Here is a 20,392-nt window from a genome sequence, read left to right as displayed (position 1 = left end):
TAAACACAGTGTTTTTAAAACTTTTTTGCCTCTTAGTCTTTTTTTGATAAGTCAACTTTTATCGAGATATGGCTTCTTTTTCAAAATATACCAAAAAATTTAAGTTATAAATAAATTTTCAGATTATTAACAGGTGTCTATAATCATTCTTAACCATATACAAATATGTGGTGGATACGACAAATATTCAAAATATCTCGATAAACACTGGCTTATCAAAAAAGTACTAACAGACAAGAAAGTTTTAAAAATATTGTGTTTAACTAATGGTGCCACAATAATAATTTAATTGGAACGTACATAAAAGTTTGGGGGGGTTTAAGGGAACAAAACCCCCATAAAATTTTTATGGGGTGCACAAATTTCACTATATTTTTTTTTTAATATGTTGCTGCGATAAAAATTCCTCATGTGCATTTTCAATAAAAAACCTCTAGGAGTTTTCGATATATGAAAAAAAATCGATTTTCATTTTGTAACTTCAAAGGGCTGTAACTTTTTTTGTGTGCACTATTGTATATAGGTAAGTGAGGTTCAATCAACCTATTTTTGACCCCCGAATTTGTGGTATAATTTATGACCAATCTTTTCGGGACACCCTGTATATCGGAACTCAAAATCATACTCCTGTAATAATAGAATGCCTCTATGTATTCTATTATTTACTGATCTATTCTTCATGATATGTACTAAAGCTGCATGGTCTGTTTCGATTGTGAATTTTGCTCCCAATAAGTAAAACCTCAATTTGTTTACGCAATATAGTACACTGGCAAACTCCAATTCTGTAACACTATATTTTCTCTCATGTGTTTTAGTCACTCGAGATATAAAACATATCGGCACTTCTTGGTCGTTTTGTATTTGAGACAGAACTCCTGCAAATTTTTGTATGGACGCATCAGTTCGGAGTATAAAAGGTAAATTGTAAATGGGGTGGTATATTTTCGTTCCTTTTGCGAATTCTCGTTTTAATGTTTCGAAAGCTTCCTCCTGTTCTTTTTTCCAATTCCATTTTATTCCTTTTTTAAGCAATTTTATCAGAGGGATTTCCTTTTGGCTCAAATCGGGAATCAGCTTTTTAAAATAATTTATCGTGCCAAGAAAACCTCTCAATGTTTTCAAATTCGTTGGTCTTGGGTATTCATCTATGAGCTTGACTCTGTCTTCGGCTAATCTTACTGTTTTGGTGTCCAATTGAAAACCCAAATAAATGACTTCTTTTTGAAAAAATTGACATTTTTCAATGTTTAATTTCAATCCCGCTGTGTCCAATTCTTTCAGAATTATTTCTATGTGTTCCAGATGACTCTGAGTATCTTGTGAAAAAATTAATAAATCATCGATATAATGAACTATGAAATCTTCATGGCGATTCAAAATGGTATGTAGAGCTCGGACGAGTGCAGCACAAGCACTCTGCAATCCAAATGGCACTACCTTAAACCGGTAGACAATACCATCAATAGAAAAAGCGGTGTAGTTTCTACACTTTTCAGCTAACGGTATCAACCAAAAACTGTGTTTTAAGTCAATTTTCGAAAATATGTGTGACCCGGTGATTCTTCCAAAAATGGCCTCGATGTTTAGAGGTGATTCATATTGTGATACAGTGTGCTGGTTGATATTCCTGGCATCTAAACATAATCTCAATTCTCCATTGCTTTTCTTTACTATCACAATCGGGTTAACATACGGTGAATCACATCTTTCGATGATTTGATCTTCCAACATTTTATTTATTTCTTCTTTCACCTCTTGTCGATACTTGTATGGAATCGGGTAAGTCTTTGATCGAAAATTTCCCAAGTTTTTCACCTCAAATGAATGTTCGTACTTTTTAGCCACTCTGTTTTCCTCATTGATCAAATTTTCGTAGTTTCTTAACATCAACCGCAATTCTTTTTCTTTCCCTTCTCCACATATTAATTTTCTGTCTTCTTTCTCAGATTCTTCATACATGTTTACCGTGCATTCTGCATCCTCGTTTGCATATACCTCCTCTTCAAATACCACTGTTTCAATCATATTCTTTTCACTTTCATTTTTTTGCTTTATTTCTTCTTCTCCTGAGCTCGTCTCTTCTTTTGAGGAATCCCAGGTTTCCTTTGTTTCTGATACTCTCAAATTTTCTTCTTCTGGGCTCAACTCTTCTTTTGAGGATCCACAGGTTTCATTTTCTTTTATCTTTTTCTGACCTTTTCTCCTTTTTTTTCTTTGTCCTTGCTTCGCTGCCAAATTCATTTCCACTGTTTGTTCTTTACCTGATTCGTCCGTATTTTGTTTCTCATGTTCCTTGTCCTGTTCTTTTTCTCTTTCTTCTGTTAGTTTCATCGTATTATTTTTAAAATCTATCACTACATGTTTTTCTGCCAATTCGTCAACTCCTACTATCATGTCATGTGACATGTTTGGCATTATTACACATTGTAGTGCATACATATTCTTACCCAGTCGTACCATTACTCGTATGCCTTCATTTATAGTTGCCAATGTCCGTTTGTTTGCGCCCACTAAATTTACCCTAGGTATTTTGTAAATTAAATTTGTTAAGTTAACTTCTTCTATTAGTTTTCTGTTGACCAATGTTATTTCAGATCCAGTGTTTATCATAATTTTAATTGGTTTCTCATTGATAAATCCATCCACAAATTTTAAATTAACTCCATTTTTCTTTTCGTTGTTTCCTGCCAATTTAATAAACTCCTTGGGGTGACAAAAGATTCCTGTTTGATTTTTGGTTTTTAGTGAGCGCCGTCGTGAAAAGACGCCGGTTGCTCATCGTTGTTTATATTTTCGTCATAATGTCTCTCTCCGTCATATTCATCTGTCTGGGTATTATTTACTTCTCTTCTATTTTCTCTTGGTCTGTCGGATCTGTTTCGGTTTTCTCGATATCCCTGTTCATTTTGTCTACCATTATTTCTGTTTTCTTGATTTGAGCGTGTGGTGTTTCTATTCTGGTATTTTCGGTTTTCTCGATATCCCTGTTCATTTTGTTTACCATTATTTCTGTTTTCTTGATTTGAGCGTGTGGTGTTTCTATTCTGGTATTCTCGATTTCTGTCCTCATTCCATTGCCTATTTCTTTGTTCATAATTTCCTCTTCCGTTGTCTCTATTTTCGTTTTCCCTTCTGGGATTAAAATCTCGTCTTGTATAGTCCCTCCTATTTTGATTTCTATCTCTGTAATCTTGTGTTTCTCGGGGCCTGTAATCTTCTCGCGACCTTCTTGATTTTCTTTCTCTTAGACGTGATTCTCTTATTTGTAGGAATTGGCATAAACTATCTATGTCTTTGTAATTTTGCAATGTGATATGGTCTTCCAGCGTTTCCTCGAAATGTCTTGCAATCAGTTCGACTAATTGTTCCGATGAGTAATTATATTGTAAATGTTTTGCATTATTATAAATTTGCAAAGCATATGTCCTTTCTGATACACCCATCCTATCATTGTATTTCCCATTTTGCAATTCTTTGTTAATTTCCAATTGTTGGACCTTTCCCCAGAAATAATTCAAAAATTTTTGTTCAAATTGTTGCCAATTGCCGAATTCTTCTTCTTTACTATCGAACCATAGGCTTGCTTCATATTTGAGATGGTTTCTGATAGTTTCTTTTGCTGTTTCGAAATTTCCGATGTGTTGTATTTTCTTTTTCAGGCTATTTATGAACGGCACTGGGTGTAATCTTCTTACATCCCCGCCAAACCTTATCTTCACGTCATCTGTGCTATGTATAACCATTTCTCTTCTTTCTCCTACATTTTGTTGCGTCCGATTTTCGGTGACTTGTTTTTCTATTTCTGTGATTCTTTTTTCCACTTCTTCTCTGTCTACTTGAATAGCATTTTCCAACTTATTTTCCAAATTTTCTAGTTCCTTTATTTTATCTTGAATTTTCATTTCATACTTTTCTATGCGTTCCTCCATTTTCTTGTTGTTCTTTTCTATGGCTTGTTTTGTTTCCTTCTGATTTTCTTGCATTATTCTTTTTGTTTCATCCATTTTTTGATCCAATTTTTGTTGTGTTTCATCCATTTTTTGTTGTGTTTCATCCATTTTTAGTTGTGTTTCATCCATTTTTTGTTGTGTTTCATCCATTTTTTGATCCACTTTATCCATTTTCTTTGATGCTTCATCCATTGCTTGTTTTGTTTCTCTTTGATTGTCATCCAGTTTTTGTTGTGTTTCATCCATTTTCTGTTCCATTCTTTGTGACTGGAGTTGCATCATTTGTAATAATTTATCTATTCCTGATAATACTTGCTGTTCTGATGCCATGATTGTCGTGTCTAAAATATCTTCTTGGTCTGAATTATTCTCTTGATTTGAATGTTCTTTTTGTTTTTTGTTGTCTTTGCTTTGGCTTCTTGTCACAGACATTTGTTTTCAAGAAGTACTGTCCCCGCCAAATATGAAATTTTACTAGTATGTTACCAAGACGACTTTTTCTCACCCAAATATTATAAATTGTCAATAAATATATCAAATGTAAATATCGTAAAAATAAAATATTAAATCAGTTATGTAAATTTGTACCTAAAGAGATCTAAAATTTTATGTTATCAAATGTAAGTATCTCACTTTTTACCACAGGCATATAAATTTTCAAATACCGGCTTTACTCTTTCTATCCTTCAAATTTGCCACTAGAAATATTTTTCCATGCTTTCCACGTTGGACGACAGTTGATGTGATCTTGATTATTGATATGAGATAATATTCTTATATGTCATTTAATTTAATCAATGTATTAATCATAATCTAATTAATTTACCAGATCACATATCAATATGTTTTCAATCTCAGGGCGAATTATAAAATTAATTACTTACTCTCGTGGCTTCCAAGTATTTCTCAATGGTTCCTAATCGGGATAGGAAAGAAAAGAGTAAAATAATACACACATATGGGTTACAATTATAATCAAAATATTGTTTATTTTATTTAAATGGCAATCACTGCTTAATATTTGCTATATCTTATTATTCTTAAAAATAACATTTACACATGGGAATCTTATTTCCTTTTGGTTTCCAATTGAAAGTTTTTATTAACATTTAACTATTAGGATTTATTAGCAACAATTCTATTTAAGTTTGATGAAGCTTTTCTGATATTATTGATTTTGTTCTTCAATTTTAAATGTGGTATTTAATACGAAAAACCCATACATTCATGTCCAAACAAATGAGACTGACCTTTTTCTGGTGAACTGAGAATGTCTTCACATAAGACCCATTTCCTGCTATCCTTGGCTGCGATCAAAACCTCGTCCTGGCTTCCAGTAATGTTCTCCTTTGAAAACTAGCTCGTATAGCTCTCGTTCCTGCTTCTGTCGTGATGCCGTGTTTCTACCTTTTTCGAAACTTCAATCAGCTACCGGGACACTCTTGGCTCAAGGAGGTTCTTTACTCTCGACCTGGCCTACCTCTCGTTCCACGATAGATACTCCACACTCACGGAACTACACCGGCTTTCTCACTCTCCGTACACTACCGTCTACTACTGGACTTCACTTCTCGACAGCTCAAAACATTCTGCTCTCTATTTGTCATTCATTCCCCTACTTTCTAAATATCCCTTCCAGATTCACAAATCAACCTTCCACCACCAACTCTCATTCGCAGTATTCCTCAAAACCAATTTTTAATCTTTCTAAATATGCTTAATGGATTTCAAAAAAAAATAGTTAATTCCCATTCTAAAATTACTTTCTACTATTTACAAAATTTAATGACCTATTATCTACTTCAACTGAGTCTTATTTAGCATAGACTAATGATCGAACCTTCCGCGAACAACGATAATGACCTATTATCGATTTCACTTGAGTTTTATTTAGCATAGGCTAATGATCGAACCTTCCGCGAACAACGATAATGGTACGCGCCATTCACTTTGTTTATTCTAAGCGCATTGTCCCGAGTTTCGTTTAATCACTTCTTAAAATTAAATATAACAATTTGTTGTATACAGGTTGTTCTAAATTTATATGCCCGTGGTTGAGAAAATTGAAAATATTTTATATTAAATTGAATTCTGTTTATAATTATCAAAATTTAATTTTCATATCAAATAGAAATATAACAGTACATATTACATTTACAACTTGTATTTACATAATTTAACATGTTTATAAATGAGATGGATAATTTCCATATCATTTGTAAATAAAAGTATTAAGATTTATTGGGAAAAAACTTTTTAAATCTTTTAATTCCTTATAAAGGTCGTTTATATTATTTATTTGTAAATGACATTCTAATATGATATGTGCTAGATCTCCGATTTTGCCACAAGTACAATTAGGAGTATCTGACGAGCGGATTCTATGCATGTAAGATGGCGTAAGAGCATGATTGGCTCTCAGCCACTTCAAACCGGTCAAACTTACAAATAATATGAACAATATACATAGATTTAAAGTAAATGGTAAAGCGGTAACGATTAATCTTATTTAGGGTGCTAAATACAATGAGATTTTTACGATTTTTTTACCAAAAGAAGGGGCCAACTTTTTTTCAGCGTAACTTGTTTATTTTTGATGCTAGAAACTTTTGTAACAAATAAAAATAAAGCTATTTTAAAACACTTAAAAAAATGTCAATAAGTTTTTCCCGAAAATTGCTTAATGTTTCGGTGATTTCGCGTTGAAATATCCGATTTGGAGTTAGACGAATAAGAACGTATTTTTCATGAGCTACAACTTTGCTTTTACTCGGTTTATGGACTTTACTGATACACCAGTTTTTTAGTATTTTTATAAGCTACCGTCTGAAAACGTAGTTTTTGTCGAAAAATAAACATTAAACTCGAACTCGAAAAGTATTGACTTGCATAAAAAACTCTACTACGAAAGTTGCTTATAATCAGTTAATTTATTCATTTCCGGGCCTATCTCAAACATATATTTTTTCATCCCCCAAGTAAAAGCAACCAACGGCACAAATTCATCTTTGAAGTGCAGGGTAAGTAGAACCTAAATCCAAATTTTCATGTAATTCGGAGTTGCCCCTGAAAATTACACTCCAAAACGGTTATTTATTGGGCTAATAATTATTTATTAGAAATTATTAAATTCGTTGAAATTAACTTGAAAATTAAGACCCGAGATTGGGTGATTAGTTAATGTATGATCGTCTAGTTTACCATTTTTCTTTCATTTTTTAGGTTATTGCTTACCTGATCCATACAACGCTCCACGCTTGAGAGAAGTTATTGAGAAGTTTATGTCATCATTGAGGGATCCTAGCCTTCCTCTGTTGGAACTTCAAGAAGTGATGGCATCTATTTCCGGTCGTATTCCCGCAGCCGTCGAAAAGAAAATTAGAAGACTGATGGCTTTGTATGAAAGAAATATCACGTCCGTTTTGGCCCAATTCCCTAGTCAACAAGTAAGTGTATATTTACAAATGAGCATATATCTGGACTATTGAAATCATAATAAATTTTGTTAATTAATTTTTTTGTATTTTGAAAACAATTTCTGAATCGTCAAAACATTAGAATAAAAAATTTTGAAGTAAAATTGTGGCTTATACCCAATAAAAATGGTAAACTGCCATTTAAACCAATTACTCCAAATTCGATTTACTTTTTCAAATGCTAAAAAAGACGACAGGTCAATAAAAACAATAAGATTGACAACAATTTTGAACCTCTTCCGTTGAGTTACTTCCACTATTAAATTTCGGGCACCTAATATCACTATGCCCTTTAAAACATGTTTCTCCCACTTCCTACGGTTTAAAATAGCTATGTTAAATTTTTCTGATAAATTTTAACTTTAAAATGTTGGGGCTTTAAAATGCAATGTTTTATGTATTGTTTACATTCTTGCGAAGTCCGTTGTACATCATGTATTAGTTGTCCAATATGACATTGTCACCACGGCATTGTCGTATTTTTCGTATAATAGGGAACATAGAGAACAATAAAATTAAAAAAATGTACTTCAATTCGGTTAATATGTTCTGTGATATATTAAATGATAATAACTTACAACAAAAGAGTAAACTTCCTTTTTATTGTGCTTCTCGTGGTACTTATTATTGTTTATTTTTTTTTAGATTGCTAGTGTTATTGACACTCATGCAGCAAGTATGACTAAGAGAACCGAAAGAGATGCCTTCTTCTTAGCCACCGAAGGAATCATACAACTTGTTCAAAGGTGAGTATTCAATAATAATTTTTTTTCAATAGTATATAGTTACAGAAAAAAAAACACAAAGAGCTCTTGATAACAGCGTAATCACTATGCTGCATGACGTGAAATTTATGACTTCACATTGTCAATGTAATATTTTTTAGGGCCGGCTTCATCAACGACAAATAGTAGTTTATTCTATGAATAAAATTATTCGACCAATAAACTGACATTTCCCCATTATCGTCAAATAAGATTTATTTTATTTATCAAATAAATATTTACTCTCCGCATAAATTAGTAAGTTAATCTCACTGCAAATATTTATAAGAAGGTAAATTCGTCAGTTTAACTTTAAATTATCAAAATGATATTGAAACAAAATAAAAATATAAACGTCTCATAAATTTTATTCGACGAATAACTATTCATTGATTTATTTGTTGTTGGTGAAACCGGGCCTTAGTAAATTATAAGAGCTCATTTAAAAATATCGGTGTGATGATAATAATAATATCGTATGGCATTATTGCCGGGGAGATCCTTTCGGACAGGTTCCAGAGCCATTTACATCTTTAACCCTGTTTCAAGTAACTAGTGTCGATGTTACACTAGCCCAGGGGGACCGACGGCTTAACGTACTCCCCGAGGCACGGTGAACAGCTCATTTTTAGGAATGAAAAATGCATTGTCTGTGCTGGGGCTCGAACCCAGGCGCTCTGGCTTATGAGACCAGTTGTCATACCGTTGCGCTACGGCTGTTCACGGTGTGATATCGGTGTGATAATAAAATATCAGGGAGAAATTGATGTATCAATAATTGATTATTAGGACTCTGAAATTTTGCTACTTTGAAGTAAGCGTCGTATATTAATATTATGTCACTCGAATTTGAATTTAACATCGAAATTATGCCTTCACACTTATATCCACATACAAGTTAGAAATACAAGATAGAATATAGTAGTATACAAGATAGGAATATAATATGCTTGTTTGACGATTTCTTCTTCTTCTTGTCCCATCTTCTAACAAAGGTGCCGTCTTCTTTAAACGCTTCTCTGTCCTTTACAACGTGAATTATCTGTTCAACGCTAAGGTTAGTCGAATCTCTGATATTCCCCAGCCAAGATTTCTTCTTTCTTTCGTAGCCCTTTTTTCCTCTACTCTTCCTTCCATGGTGACATGTAGCAGAGTATTATTTATCATTTCAAAGTATGTGATCCAGATACGATGTTGACGATTTAGTACTCTAATATTTTCAACTATCTGTCAATACGTGATCTTTTATTTTACCTTTTAACTAAAACATAAAGTGAAATTAGATATTCAGTAATTGGATTTGTAACAATTTTCTTCGAAAAATTATAAATAAGAAAATAAGAGAAATTTAGATAGTTCAAAAAACCACTTCTTCATTTTGTTGTAACATTTTTTAGGTATCGAAATGGCATTCGTGGCCGCATGAAGCATGCCGTCCAAGAACTGCTCAAACAATATTACGAAGTCGAAAGTCAATTCCAACACAGTTCCTACGACAAATGCGTTTCACTCTTACGCGACAAACACAAAGACGATATGTCCGCCGTAACAGCAACGATCTTCTCGCACAGTCAAGTCTCGAAAAAGAATCTCCTCGTCACGATGCTCATCGATCATCTATGGAGCAACGAACCCGGATTAACGGACGAATTAGCCAGCTGTCTTACAGAACTGACGTCTCTAAATAGAAGCGAACATTCCAGAGTGGCACTGAGGGCTAGACAAGTGCTAATCGCTGCTCATCAACCTGCCTATGAGTTGAGACACAACCAAATGGAGAGCATTTTCTTATCGGCTGTAGATATGTATGGACAGGTAATTCACATTTTTGATCTCATGACACTAACTGATAAAACAATAGCTTTTAGACAAAATTCGATTGTACTCATCAACAGATTCACATTATATTTGTGGCCGTTTTTTTCAAAATTTCTTCCTTCAAATACTCCAATAATGCTGTGTAATATTCGATGTTAATGTTCTTTCTTCTCAAGATAGTCCTTGGGCTCCCTTTCTGTCTGTCTTATTGTCCTATATACAGAGTGGCCCAAAAGTCTGGAAACGGCCAATTATCTCGTAAATTGCTAGACATAATTGTACAAAATTTGAGGTACACCTATTTTGGAATACGGAGATTCCATATTTGATATTTGCAATGTTGCCAGATTTGCCGTTTCGTTAACAGAATATGTTTTTCCGATGAAGCAACCTTTTCACTGTGCGGAAGTGTAAATGGGTACAATTTAAGGTACTGGAGTGACGTAAATCCACACTGGATGCATGAAAACCATACTCGGAGGCCACACAAATTAAATGTATGGTCAGGTATAGTAGGTACTCAGTTAATTGGGCCATTTTTTATCGAAGGAAATTTAACGTCAGATCGTTACGAAATGTTACTTATTGTAAATGTAATTGTAATGTAAAATGTTACAATTTACGAGATAATTGGCCGTTTCCAGACTTTTGGGCCACTCTGTATACATATGACACTCCCTAGTCCCTATTAGCCATTGGGACGTACCGTTTTGGGGACGAGATCCAGTTTGTAGTTTACGCCCTCTTACTAACTGACTACAACTGAAATTAAAATATTAAAAAAGAAAAACTAATATCAAGAGTTATTTAGTTTCCCGTTGTACACGTGTGATTTTGTTTTCGACTCCATCTTTGGAGTCTTCATAAATCGGACTTTGAGACTCCTGTGTCTCCATATCACTTTACTAAACTAAATTTCAATAAGCGATGCAGGGCGCATATACAATGATATAGTAGTTGTATTTTAATTGGTAAAGATGTTCAAAATTTATCTACCTACTCATTCCATAGTAACAGTATATTATTAAAATCATTATCAATTTTTATCTTTTCTCAATTATTAGTTTTTATTGCATAGTATATAAATTGTTGAAATCGCTGAATACATAGCTGGTGAAAAAATTATCTATTTGTGTCGTAAGTGACAGTTTTGTCAAATTGTCGTGAAGGGTGATACAAATCGAGAGCTCGAGTGTAATTCGGTAAGATTATTTCACGAATGAAACTGTATTTTTAAATCATTTTAACTAATATTTTATTGATATCTTTGCCTGAATATTTGCTAAACCTGCTCGTGGTGTTTTTTTTTGACAAGTCGTAAAACGTTAATTGTGATTAATGTCACTGAATTTTTATTAAATTTTAAATTTGCGTAACAACGAAGGACATGTGTCGCGCTACTTGACGATGAGAAATTATCAGTAGTAATTGCACAAGAGCACTAAAATTATCGAATTTTTCCCGAGTTACACTTTGACAGTTTAAAGTATGTCAAACTGTTACGAGGGCCAACAATTCGATAATAATTTTAGAGATCGAGTGCAATTTGCTGCGATTATTTCATGAATAAAACTGTTCAAACCAAAATTTTATTGTAATTTATTTATGTAAGTACAAATTAGTACAATTAAACACACAGTTGTTATAAATATTTGACGGTTGAAAGTCATCACTTTTATAATAATTTTTAAAACATTAATTGTCATTAATGTCACTGAATGTATTTTTTCATGGCAACGAAGGACATCTGACGTAATATACTTGACGACGGGAAATTATCAAAAATTATCAGTTTAATTTTTATTTCTGTAGCTTTCTATTGGTCAGGATCTCCTATGAATGAAATAATCAGTAGTAATTGCACAAAAGCTCTGAAATTATCGAATTTTTCCCGAGTGACACTTTGACAGTTTTAATTTCACGACCTGAAGGGGAGTGAAATTATGTCAAACTGTCACGAGGGCAACAATTCAATAATAATTTTAGAGATCGAGTGCAATTTGCTGCGATTATTTTATGAATAAAACCGTTCAAAACCAAAATTTTATTGTAATTTATTTATGTAAGTACAAATTAGTACAATTAAACACACAGTTGTTATAAATATTTGACGGTTGAAAGTCATCACTTTTATAATTTTTAAAACATTAATTGTCATTAATGTCACTGAATGTATTTTTTCGTAGCAACGAAGGGCATCTGACGTAATATACTTGACGACGGGATAGTATCAAAAATTATCACTTTAATTTTTATTTCTGTAGCCTTCTATTGGTCAGAATCTCCTATGAATGAAATAATCAAAAAAATTATCAGTAGATAGTAATTACACGAGAGTTCTAAAATTATCGATTTGTATCCCGATTGACGCTATGACAGTTTTAATTTCACTTCCCTTCGGGTCGTGAAATTATGCCAAAGTGTCACGAGGGCAAAACAAATCGGTAATTTTTAAGAGTTCGAATGTAATTAGGTAAGGTGATTAAAACTGTTTTTTAGATCATTTTAACTAATATTTTATTGATATCTTCGCCTGAATATAGGCTAAATCTGTTTATAGTCTTCTATTTGACAAGTTGTAAAAAATTAATTGTCATTAATGTCACTGAATGTTCATTTTTGCATAGCAACGAAGAGCATCTGACGTAATACTTAACGACGAGGAAGTATCAGTAGTAATTGCACAAGAGCTCTAAAATTCTATATTAATTTTAGAGATCGAGTGCAATTTGTTGCGATTATTTCATGAATAAAACTGTTCAACACCAAAATTTTATTGTAATTTATTTATGTAAGTACAAATTAGTACATTTAAACACAAAGTTTTTATAAATATTTGACGATTGAAAGTATATTGGTCAGAATCTCTATGAATGAAATAATCGCTGAAATGTTTATTTTTGTAGCATTCTATTGATCAAAATCTCTATGAATGAAATAATCTATTAATTAAATTAATGAACAATTTTATGCGATTATGCAAGTAACGATTGTCCAAGAATATTCAAAAACTTAAGGAAATAGCCATCTCTATTTTGCTGGTGACGACGTGGTTATTAAATTTCAGTATAGTACACATAGCCCGATCAGGGAACACAAAATTTTACGAAAACCTCCAAAAAATTAAAGGAAGGATGAAAATTTGGGAATAGGTAGTTGAAATTGTCTATTACGATATAAGAAAAAGTTTACAATTCTACATCCCCTCCCTTTTACAAAAATTGGGAAATACGGGGTGAAAAATATTTTCTCGGGGGTGAAAAAATATACGTTTAAAATAAGTCCGAAATTGTATAAAGTGACTAATTCTAAGTAACTTTTGTTCTATAGAGTCTTTTCACTAAGTTAATACTTTTCGAGTTATTTGCGAGTGAATATGTTCATTTTTACAAATAAAAAACATGTTTTTGGACGGTTTTTCACAGATAACTTATAAAGTAAGTATTTTCGCGAAAATATAGCCTATAAAAAACTGAAAAAAAAAAATGGTGTATACATGAGGTCTGCAGACCCAGTAGAAGCAGAGGTGTAGCTAATGAAAAGGGCGTTCTTTTCGTAAAATTCCAAACCGAATATTTCAATTTGAAATAACCTAAAACGGAGCTCTTTTTGGGGAAAATTCATTACAACTTTTTTAAAGTGTATAAAAAAAAGTTTATTTTTGTTTTTTAAAAAAACTTCTAACATTAAATGTAAGTGCTGGTCTAATATTGCTGGTCTTTTTTATGTTTTGCTAAAAAAAATCGCTAAAATCATCCCCTAGCTTCCTAAATGAAATTAATCGTTATTGCTTCACAAGTTACTTTACTTATGTATTGTTTATTATTATCTATAAGTTTCATTGGTTCCAAGTGCTTATTTTTGAAAAAAAAAATGTGTTTAAAATAAAACATTTTTTGTTAATTTTGAAAAAAAAATGGAATTTTTATGGAATTAACTTAAAAATTATTAGTAACACCAAAAATCTCAAAGAGTAGGTAATAAAATGTTCGTTTTGCTTTTCTGAATATGTATTTTTGATTTTTTGCCTTATCTCGTGATTAGTAACTCGTTCAAGCCATTTTAACTACAGCTTTTTCGAAAATGAGCACTTTGAACCAATGAAACTTACAGATCATATAAATAATACATAAGCAAAGTAACTTGTCAAGTGGTAATGATAAAACTTATTTGTGATGCTAATTAGGGGGTGATTTTCGCGATTTTTTTTATGAAAAAATAAAAGGGACCAACAATATTTTGAGCGTAACTCACTTACTTTTAATGTTAGAAGTTTTTTTTTTAAACAAAAATAAACCTTTTTTTAAACACTTTAAAAAAGTTAAAATGAATTTTCCCAGAAAAGTGCTCCGTTTTTGGGTTATTTTACATTGAAATATTCGATTTGGAATTTGACGAAGAAGAACCTACTTTTCATTAGCTACAACTCTGCTTCTACTGGGTCTACAGACCTCGTGCATACACCATTTTTATTTCAATTTTTTATAAGCTATATTTTTGCTAAGAATATTTTTTCAATAAAATACTTACTTTTTGAGTTATCTCCGAAAAACCGTCCAAGAACATGTTTTTTTTTGTTAAAAATTAACATATTCACTCGCAAATAACTCGAAAAGTATTGACTTATCGAAAAAACTCTATAGAACAAAAGTTGTTTAGAATTAGTCATTTTATCCAATTCCGGTCTTATTTTGAATGCATATTTTTCACCTTCGAGATGGGGTGTTCCCCTCCATTTTTGTAAAATGGAGGATTGTAAACTTTTTCTTATATAATAATAGACAATTTCAACTACAGTTTAGTCCGGGAATCTTTACCCGTGCGTCATCATTTAAAGCATACGAAATATGTCGATGATAAGTCGGAAATTGAAATTTGTTAAGACTTGTTTTTGCTCGACTTATTTCGTATGCTTTAAATGATGACGCACGGGTAAAGATTCCCGGACTCAACTGTACCTATTCCCAAATTTTCATCCTTCCTTTATTTTTTTTGGTCAGATTGTTCTTTGATCGGGCTAACAGACATGATACAATTCACTATTTACTGCTCTACTGCCACTTCTCCATATTTTGAAATGGTCCTTTTATACCATTAATAGTGACATGGTTCGTCGAGATGGTATATGGGTGGGATGTGGGGCGAAAATTGTTGACGGCGTTACCTGGATTGCTGGGTGATTGGAGGGAGATATATGTTGATGGTAACTCGTTGCCATCATCTCTTCTATTGTGCCAATCAGGGTGTTTTTGATCTCGATGGGTCTCGGATAATCCTTATTTTATATAAACAGATGGTGCTAATATAGTTCTAGAGTTTTCAAAACCAATTTTGTGATCTGTAGTCCATTACCCTCTCCATACACAAGTTCATTAATCTCGTATATAAACATTAGAAAGTACGTTGATTGAAATTGCTTTAGCCATATTCTCTTATTTTACTAACATTTTTACTTAAATTTTAGGAATTCCACCCTGAAAACCTTCAAAAATTGATCGTATCCGAAACTTCAATCTTCGACATTCTCCACGATTTCTTTTACCATACCAACAGAGCCGTCTGTAATGCTGCCCTCGAGGTATATGTCAGAAGAGCTTTTACAAGTTATGACATTAGCTGTCTGCAGCATTTGGAACTTAGTGGTGAAGTACCAGTAGTTCATTTCACATTTACCTTACCCCCTTCACATCCCAATAGGTTAATTAAATTGAGCGCCGCTATGGAATCTTCAGAAGGTATGTCAAAATCGTTTATTATTAATAACATAGATGCTTAAGTGAAAGACAATGTATGTTTTCTTTCGATTCAGAGGTGGTCAACCATCCCCATACGACCGTTTCTGTCTCTCCAGACATCTTCAGTGGTACTACATGAACACCTCTGAATCGAAACGAAACCAAACTGTGTATTTAAGCTGAATTATAAAAATATCATTATAATTCGCTTATAGGACGCTGTAGCGACATCTGTTAAAAAGATGAAAAGTCTCAGATGCAAAATTCATTATTAAAATAATAAATAATAATTTAAATCTGAAACTTCTCGTGGAAACCACTTTCGTAACATCTTTAATCTCTTACTTTTACAATTTATAAGGCAAGAGACGAGGAGTTCGGTCCTGGCAAGTATACTAGTTGGTGCGTACTTGTCAGCTCCAAACAAAAACAGTTATTTAGATAGTATCTAATGAGTAAAAATTTTTATTTTCGCATATATAAGTGTATGAGTGCGTTCAACTATTGTACGTAAGTACTCTTTAAAATTATATAAAACCAAGTCATTCCACTGGAATTTATTATTTATCAGAAGTCGGTTTGATACAAAAAAACCCTAAACACGTCTATTCGTTATCTATAACGACATGATAAAATCACCTGTTGTAAGACAGGTCCGTATTTCACGTTTTACTTAGTTTTGAATAATAAAGAAAATATGTCAAATCCGACTGCCGGGACTTCTGACTACAGGAGCGCTCAAATGGAAAACACTACTAAAACTTATTCTACTGCTTTGATTGAACAACAATTCCCAACGAAAGAGCAAGCCATTATATTCCCATCCATTGAAAACCTTAAACTTCAAGATTACCTGATTTCACTAGGAACGTTGATCGAGCCCAAAAATATCCTATTTTCATCAAGGCTTTCTAACAACAGAGTGTGCATGTACCTTGCAAACAAAAATGTTGTTGAACATTTCATGAATAATTATGGAGGGTCTATAGAAATCAACAACCAAAAAGTTTAAGCACGCAAACTAATCACTCCAGCAGAAAGACTAATTCTGTCAAACGCCTGTCCCACCATTCCACGTACTGTATTAACTCAAGAAATTGAAAAATTGGGCCTTCAAACCATGTCTCCTATGTCATTTCTCAAGATAAGCGCTGGTTTGCCGGAATTTAACCACGTTTATAGTTTTAGACGACAAATTTTTATCACACCACCGCTTGCCCCTATACCTGAATCCATATTAATTAATTATGATAACACCAACTACAGGATTTTTTTGACACAAGATTCCTTGATCTGTTTTTCATGTAAAAGGCCAGGCCATACCGCAGCAAATTGCAAAACAATCCAAGAATCAGTTTCTGAAAATTATAACCAAAACCCCCACTCCCAATCATCTTCGCAACCCACACCTTCCCAAATACTTTCAACCAACCCCTCAAAAACTCCAACCTCACAACCAATTATCAATATAGATACAACCCAGTCTACGCACAATAGCTCAAAACGCAGTTTGGATGACATTGTTACACCTCCTCTAGCGCAAGATGCTAATTCAGAAAACCCAAGTCTTGAGCCGTTTGTTAAACCTAATGATGCTCCAGCTAAAAAACCAAAGAAAAGTAAGGGAAAGACTCCAACTCACGTACTCATGGAACCGACCAAGGCATTCATCTCAGAGCTTCATTTGTTCTTGATTTTAATCAAATATCCGATCTATTTGAAAATGTTTATGGTGCACAGGACCCAGTCAGCATCATAAAAAACTACACTAGCGAATTTGAAGCTTCAGTGGAAATGCTAACAGCAATATACCCGTATTTCAAACAAAGATCCATTAAAGTTAGATGTACAAAAATAAGAAAGAAACTACTGCAACATTTAGAGATGACTTACTCGGATACTGAGGCATCAGAGACTGAAAGTGAGTTTTCTCAAGAATAGAATCGTGAACTTCTGTAACAATCCCAAATTTCAGTTTTATTTATTATAAATGGGCTTCTCATCAATTTTGCAATGGAACATTAAGGTGATACAGTAGCGATCAACAGGTAGCCAAAACGCGTTCCAAGATTGCGGCTGTAATTTTGAATATTTTTTTGAGATATTTGACACACGTTTTCGTAATATAATAAAGAATGGCGGTACAGCGCCCAATTTGAAAAATATAATAATATGTGGAAATTACTCTGTAATTAAATACAATATTAAAAAAACGAGCCTGTACCGCCATTAAGAAGAACAAAAAAATACACTTTCTTCAAATAAACATTTTTATCCGATGCCTAGATTTTCTGTCATTTTGGAACTACTAATGAAATAAAAAATTTTAGTAGTTCCAAAATGACACAAAATCTAGGCATCGGATAAAAAAGTTTATTTGAAGAAAGTGTATTTTTTTGTTCTTCTTAATGGCGGTACAGGTTCGTTTTTTTAATATCGTATTTAATTACAGAGTAATTTCCACATACTAATATATTTTTCAAAATGGGCTCTGTACCGCCATTCTTTATTATATTACGAATAAGTGTGCCAAATATCTCGAAAAAATATTCAAAATTACAACCGCAATCTTGGAACGCGTTTTCGCTACCTGTTGATCGCTACTGTTTCTTCTTAACGGTTTCTACAATAACCTTCCGATGCTCCAAATAATTCTGTCCAGACACAATCCAGATATAATTTGTCTTCAGGAAAAGAACCCTCAGTGCCTAACACCGCATTTTTTTCGATAAACATTCAACAAACCCACAGTTAATCAAATCCGCCTTCAATGATATACTTCACAACTACAAGGAGTATACACAATACACCGATGCATCTAAATCAAATGAAGGCACTGGTGCTGCAGTCATAACCCCAACATCAACAAATAAATACAAACTCCCTTCAGAGTACTTCATTTACTCTGCTGAATTATACGCTCTATACCAGGCCACCCTTGCTGTCAACGCATCCAGTAATACCAAATATATCATACTCACAGACTCTGTACAGTCTGTGAGTATGATATGACAACAAAGTTCTGTACAGTCAATCCAATATGTCTACCCATCTAATCCTTTGGTCATCAAAATAAAACAAGAAGTTCATACCGCTCAACTGAATGGAACAATTATCATATTCCTCTGGATACCATCCCATATTGGAATCCAAGGAAATGAAGAGGCAGACAACGCTGCAAAAGAAGCTGCAACTAGTGATAGTGCGGAGTGTACGGAAACATTTACGAGTGCGGATGTGAAAGCGGCGGTCAAACGTAAAGTGCGCTATATGTGGAAAGAAGTGGAAAGTGTCATCGGCCAAGCTACATAACATTTCATACAATGTTTAAACATACAAATTTAATGAAAATTATTGTTGGCTACTATTGTTTCGCTAATAGCCAATTTTGGCTGATGCGATTTTGTTAATAAAAAAAAGTTTGGTTTCGTTTCGATTCAGAGGTGTTCATGTAGCCCCACTGAAGACGTCATAAGAGACATAAACGGCCGTATGGGATGGTGCATCACCTCTAAACCGAATTGAAACCTAAACTGTCTTTCACTTTTATCTTTTCTCAGATTTTGAGTACTTGGAACCATCTTTCCTAGACGAGTAAGGCGGAACGTGACTGCATATTGTAGAGCCCTTTTCGCTTTCTTTATTCGTCGTCTCGTGCCTTATACATTGTAAAAGTCAGAGATTAAGGATGTTACCAGAAAGTGGTTTCCACGAAAAGTTTCAGATTTAAATTAATATTTATTATTTTAATAATGAATTTTGCATCTGGGACTTTTCATATTTTCTTTAATATATGCTTAATTTTAACATACATTATTTTCAGAACCGGTTGAACCAGACCCCAACGAAGTAAAGATTGTCGACACTTTTCATAGAACCGGTTGCATGGCTGCTTTCGACAACTTGCAACATTTTGAGCAAAGTGCTGATGAAATTTTGGATTTGATTGAAGATTTTGCAAGCCCTGCTGCAATTTCAGCTAAAGACTTAAATGCGGTGGAAAGCGGCTCAGAATCTAGGGGAAATAGCACTTCCATTAACGTCAGTTTGTCTTTGGAAGTTAGAAGGTAATAGAAATGAAAACCTAAAGTATTTTATTTATTCATCACTGATTTTTCCAAATTGCTTTGTCTCATTCTGTTAAAGAATTCCTATTAAATACCTACTGCATACAAGGAGAGATTGATATAAAACTAGCCTTTGATTACTTGATACTGAATTGCTCTCGGTTTTGACATTTGCCAATCATGACAGGACGTCTGTTAAAATTTTAAGCCAAAAGAAACTATTAGTTCGGTTTTGACAGCCGTCAGAAGCAAACAACTTTTATGTTTTCGGAAAAACGGAGAAGTTGAGTATCGTTCGGTGATTAAATTCCTCCACAAAGAGGACAAAACGAATGTGCAAACCCTGGACGAAATATATGGTGAAGCTGCCACCTTCGTTAGCAATAGTAAAATTTTGGAAAGCTGAATTTGTTCGTGGTCGTACGAGTGTTTTTAATGATGAGTGTCTCGGGAGGCCAAATGAGTCACCACGCCGGAAAAGATCAATAAAGTTTGATTATGACAGGTTATGACATGACATGATTATGACAGATCGTCGAATCAAGCTCCGCGAGTTAGTAGAGGCCCAAAACATTTCCT

At 33.3% G+C, this 20,392-nt stretch overlaps 1 protein-coding gene across 5 annotated transcripts in view; it reads left to right on the top strand.

The window, feature by feature from the left end:
• The window catches only part of LOC126883135 (acetyl-CoA carboxylase), a 465,330-nt gene that overhangs the window by 394,432 nt on the left and 50,506 nt on the right, over positions 1–20,392 (top strand). For all 5 annotated transcript variants that reach the window (XM_050648387.1, XM_050648384.1, XM_050648388.1 and 2 more), the window contains 5 exons: positions 7,176–7,399; positions 8,075–8,175; positions 9,591–10,008; positions 15,476–15,746; positions 19,570–19,813. In XM_050648387.1, coding sequence (XP_050504344.1) covers positions 7,176–7,399; positions 8,075–8,175; positions 9,591–10,008; positions 15,476–15,746; positions 19,570–19,813 — 1,258 coding nt within the window. The remainder of the gene's footprint in view (positions 1–7,175; positions 7,400–8,074; positions 8,176–9,590; positions 10,009–15,475; positions 15,747–19,569; positions 19,814–20,392) is intronic.

The sequence above is a fragment of the Diabrotica virgifera genome, chromosome 4, assembly GCF_917563875.1.
Source record: "Diabrotica virgifera virgifera chromosome 4, PGI_DIABVI_V3a".
In the NCBI taxonomy this organism is placed as follows: Eukaryota; Metazoa; Arthropoda; class Insecta; order Coleoptera; family Chrysomelidae; genus Diabrotica; species Diabrotica virgifera.
Note: the sequence above shows the minus strand (reverse complement) of the source record. Positions and strands in the feature narration are given on the sequence as shown.